General features: G+C 35.1%; 1 protein-coding gene across 1 annotated transcript; it reads left to right on the top strand.

Moving 5' to 3' along the window:
* The first annotated feature begins 1,163 nt into the window (after nucleotides 1-1,163).
* LOC133175460 (uncharacterized) lies at nucleotides 1,164-4,523 on the top strand. The gene is made up of 2 exons (XM_061310562.1): nucleotides 1,164-1,588; nucleotides 3,296-4,523. The coding sequence occupies exon 2, from the start codon at nucleotides 3,335-3,337 to the stop codon at nucleotides 4,214-4,216; it is 882 nt and encodes a 293-aa protein (XP_061166546.1). The 5' UTR covers nucleotides 1,164-1,588; nucleotides 3,296-3,334; the 3' UTR covers nucleotides 4,217-4,523.
* The last annotated feature ends 1,031 nt before the right edge of the window (nucleotides 4,524-5,554 follow it).

Raw genomic sequence — 5,554 nt, 5'->3', positions numbered from 1 at the left:
CAGCCGTACTGAGGGAACCAATGAGATTGCTTCGAGGTCACGTGATGGTCAGTGCTTTGAGGTTTCTTTGTTTACAAAGACGTGCATCTTTATCTCTCTGGATTTTATTGATATTTACCGTTATTCTGACTTTTATTCAGTATTCTGATGTGTTAAAAACTTACGGAATAGTTGCAGAACAACTTCGAAACTTATTCCAAACACTGGCATAATTTCTGTTAACACAGAATGCCTCGCACCGCAAGGCGGGAGCTTGATGCTGGGCCCAATTGTGGGACAAGCACTTCTTTATTACATGTACCCAATTCTGGGTTAGAAAACACTGATAACACTGAGCCCAATTCTGGGACACAGCCGCAGTCGAAAACCAACTGTGGATCTGCGGAGAATAGGAACATTGAATTAGCTGACTGTGAAACAGAATCTCAATGTGAAACACGATACGGCACACATGCTCCATTTGAATCGGGCTCGAAATGTCAAAAAATGACTTCTTCCGGTAAAAACAAAAACAATGTTACAGGAGAAATGAGGGCACCGGCATTAGAGACGTTCCTAGTGATACAGACAGAACTAATGCATCAAATGATGCTTCAAATGAACTATATGCCTAAAATTAACCAGCCGACGGCAACCATAACCCGCCCAATGGAAGAAGAAGAAGACAATTCATACGTATTGTCTGAAGATTCCCGAGGAAATTCGAACGAAGAACCAGACGGAGATTGGACAAAAGACTTAGATAAAATAGCTAATCCAATCACAATTGCGGATGATAACATAGAAGAAAAGGATTCAGAGGACATACTTTCTTCAATGGAACTGTTTTACAAGCAAGAAGAAAATGCTCAGGGAAAATAGAAGATAGTCTTGCAAAAATTGTTAATGATAGCATGAGGACACGCATCGGAGAAACCAAAAGGAAAGACCTACTGGCAAAACACATGAAACCACAAAACTGTGAAAAAATAACAGTCCCTAGAATTAATAAGGGCATCTGGTCCAGCCTAACAAGGAAAGCCAGAGATCAAGATTTAAAACTACAACACATACAAAGTACTATATGCAAAACCTTTTATCCCTTGATCCATTTAATGGACAAACTTCTGAAAGCACAAACGAGGAAACAAGGACTTACACAAACAGATGTAAGTGTTTGTTTTGCTCTGTGTAATGACACCTTTAAACTTTTACAACTGGGGTTCTCAGAGATGTCACAACGAAGAAGATTGTCACTTAGACCAGAGCTGTCTAATGAGTACAAGGCATTATGTGCATCAGGAATTCCTATGACAAATTATTTGTTTGGGGATGACCTGGAAAAACAAATAAAAGAAATAACTGATGCCAAAAAAGTCAGCAGGAAAATCACAGACAAGCACAATCAGTCACAACGATATTCTCCCATGTATTCAAATATCAGGAATCGTTACTCACAGAACAGGCAGAACAGCTATAAGTATGCATCTTACGGACGACATGCGATGAACAATAACAGGAACGATGCCAACAAGAGTCCTTTTTTAGAGAAGCGCCAGTCCCAAAAATTTCAACGGAACAAAAAAGACTAGAACAGAACCCTATAACTGTAAGTAATACAGATACTGGTACAAGAAATATGAGACTGAAAAATAACCCTGATAATTTTACTGGGGGTAAAATTTCTTCATTCAGAAATAAGTGGTCAGAGATCACCTCTGATCCTTGGACTTTAAATGTTGTATCAGGCTATGAAATCGAACTTGCAAGTGAATCCTTACAAAAATTGGTTCCAAGAAACATAAAATTTTCTACTGCTGAAGAAGAAGGCCTAGATAGGGAAATTTCCAAATTCTTAGCTAAAAACATAATTGAAAAAGGGAATGACTTTTATTCTGATCAATATATATCAACAATCTTTCCTCGTGAGAAAAAAGATGGTTGAATCAGACTCATTTTAAATCTGAAAAAATTTAATTTAGAAGTGGAACACATCCATTTCAAGATGGACACATTAAAATCAGCTATAAACCTAATGAAACAGGATTGTTGGTTTGCTTCCATTGACCTAAAAGAAGCTTTTTATTCAGTCCCAGTAACAAGGGCAGACAGAAAATATCTCCGCTTTATGTGGAAAGACCAATTATTTCAATTTACTTGTCTACCCATGGGATTATCTACATCTCCAAGAGTGTTCACAAAACTTTTGAAGCCAGTCCTTTCACAATTGAGGAAATTGGGACATTCAATAGTGTGCTATATTGATGACTGCTTGCTTCAGGGTGATTCTTATAATTCTTGTACAAAAAACGTGATAGACACAGTAATACTTATGGATAACTTAGGACTTACAGTTCACCCTGAGAAGTCAATATTTGTTCCAACTAAGGAAATAGAATTTTTGGGATTTTTATTGAATTCAGAAAAAATGACTGTGTCAGTAACTTGTGAAAAAGCAGATAAAATAGTATCTTTGTGCAAAAAAAGTACTTAATAAAGTTGAAATTTCTACCAGAGACTTTTCACAAGTCATAGGAAAGTTGGTTGCATGTCAACCAGGTGTCCAATTTGCACCACTATATTTGAAAAACTTAAAACATGAAAAAGAACAAGCATTAATACATGCCAGAGGTGATTATGATTCCGGTTTTAAAATATAAGAATCAGTGCGAGATCTCTTAACATGGTGGATTAACAATCTCCACACAAGTTTCTACCCTATCAATATACCCGAACCACATGTGGTTTTAGAGAGTGATAGTTCAGGCTCAGGATGGGGGGACTACTACAAGGTGACTCTTCAAAAAGAACAGGGGGACACTGGTCTTACACAGAACAACAAAATCATCAATTATTTGGAACTCTTGGCTGGATTCTTAACCTTAAAAAGTTTTTGCTCTATTTTGAAGGATTGTCATATAAAACTATGTATGGACAATACAGTAGCTGTCTCCTATTTACAAAATATGGGAGGTAAAATTCCGACATTACAAAACTTGGCGAGAGAAATATGGCTTTGGTGTAAACGTCGAAATATTTGGTTAACCGCTTGTCATCTTCCTGGTAAGAAAAACTTTGAAGCAGACAAACTCTGAAGAAATTTATCTAAGGATATGGAATGGACGTTAGACAAGACTGTGTTTCAAAACATTTGTGAACAGCTCGGAGCCCCTGACATTGATTTATTTGCTTCCAGAATCAATACACAGTTAACTACATACGTGTCATTTTTACAAGACCCTACAGCAGTTGCTGTAGATGCTTTTAGCTTTACATGGACCTATGATAAACTATATTATATGTTTCCTCCTTTTAGCTTGTTGGGGAGAGTCATTCAAAAGATAAAGACAAATAGATGCAAAGCAGTTCTGGTGGCGCCTCTTTGGACAACTCAGCATTGGTTCACAAAATTACTCCGATTACTGGTGGAACCACCTATTCTGATACCCAAGCGACATCATCTATTAACTCTTCCAATGTCGCCTACCGAGAAGCACCCTCTGTCAAAAATGAGACTATTTGCATGCAAAATATCAGGGAGAACCTCAGACAGCAAAACATATCGGAAGACATTGCAGACATTTTATTGTCATCCTGGAGAAAATCCACACAACAGCAATATCGGACGTATTTCCACAAATGGATGCTATTTTGTGAGCGAAAATCTATTAGTCCATTTCAAGCATCTGTAAATCCTGTTTTAGAGTTCCTATTAGAATTGTACAAAAGTGGATTAGGTTATAGTGCTGTGAACACAGCAAAATCATGTAATTTTTCGATTTTTGACATTATTAATCCTGAAACTAGTCTTGGTAGCAGTAGTTTGATTGAGAGATTTATGAGAGGCATATTTAACAGAAGACCATCTTTACCTAGATATACATGTACATGGGATGTTTCTGTAGTTTTAGAATATTTGAAAACTCTTATTCCTGTAAATACTATTAGTCTTAGATTTTTGAGTTGGAAGCTAGCTATGTTGATTGCTTTATTGACAGGACAAAGATGTCAGTCTTTACATCTGATAGATATTAGAAATATATTGATAAACAATGATTTTGTAAAAATTCATTTCGGTGACTTGTTAAAACAATCCAAACCTGGCAATCATTTACAACCTATTGAACTAGTGCGCTTCAAACAAGATGAACGCTTATGTGTTGTGAAAACAAACCTTACAAGAATACATAGGACGTACACAATCCTTGCGTGGCGAAGAAACACAGCTGTTCATTAGCACCATGGCACCTCATCAAAAGGTCTCCAAACACACAATTAGCAATTGGATAAGGACTGTCTTAGAAAATTCTGGTATTAATGTAAAAATGTTTAAGGTTCAAAGTACAAGAACAGCATCGATGAGTGCTGCAAAATCCGCAAATGTACCAATTACGACCATTTTGAATGTAGCGGGTTGGAAATCAGATTGTACATTTCGAAAGTTTTATAATAAACCATGTAGTGAGGAAAAAGTGAATATAGGAAGTACTATTTTACAAACATACTCATAGTTATAAAATCAAAATGTGTTGCTTTTGTTTAGAATGTAGATGTCATAATGCTAAATATGCATGATCATGTTATGTACAACTAGAATAAAAGTGAACTGTTGCATTTGTTTTTAATATATATAGTACATTATGAATCCTTTGAAGTATTGTCTCTAAAATCTCATTGGTTCCCTCAGTACGGTTGATTTGGTAAAATTTGAATATTAAATGAATATTACTTGTAAGATGAAATTTGATTATAATTTTACCAAATCAACTTAGTACTGAGGGATCAAATGCCCATCCCATACCCACCCGTTGTATATGGGATGCTGGAAATCATCTAGATTTAGTGAAATGTGTATTACTATTAAAGTTACATCAATACTTCCAAGGATCTCTGAATACTGACTGTCACGTGACCTCGAAGCAATCTCATTGGATCCCTCAGTACTAAGTTGATTTGGTAAAATTATAATCAAATTTCATCTTACAAGTAATATTCATTTAATTTTCAAATTTTACTATGCTAATTAAAATATATTCAGTGAAAACCCCATGATTAAATTCCATACCATAAGCGTTAGATGAGGAACTATATTTTGTGGCGGAAGGTTTTTCAGAACAAAATGATCATTTTTTTTCTTTCGAAGTATTTAAAGTATAGTTAAGTTTGAATTACTATTTTCCCATGCAGCCTGCACACAGAGTTATTTTGTGCTGAACTCTTTAATGCTGGTGGTATATTATTTATGAAGTAAAATGTCAAGAATTCCATCATCATGTTTGACAAATATAGCAAATATATTGTGAAAATCCAGAAAGAGTTACCCCCAATTTAAGCTTAAAATGAACACTATTGTAGTAATATATAAACATTAACTCTACAGACCCCTAATTTTAATTTTCTTTCCTCAATATATGATACTTTTAAAAATTCTTCATAAATTCAGTAAAATGTCATTACTTTCAAATTATTTTATTGCTTGTTAATTTTTTAATGCCAGAAAAATGACATTTTTGAGTGCAGAAATTTCGAATAATCGACCATGAGAAGAAATATGAAACTTATTTGTTGTCAAAGT

This window comes from Saccostrea echinata, unplaced genomic scaffold (genome assembly GCF_033153115.1).
Source record: "Saccostrea echinata isolate AGI-Se365-2 ecotype Australia unplaced genomic scaffold, CSIRO_AGI_Sech_v1 ptg000062l, whole genome shotgun sequence".
In the NCBI taxonomy this organism is placed as follows: domain Eukaryota; kingdom Metazoa; phylum Mollusca; class Bivalvia; order Ostreida; family Ostreidae; genus Saccostrea; species Saccostrea echinata.
This window is presented reverse-complemented; position numbering and strand designations above follow the sequence as displayed.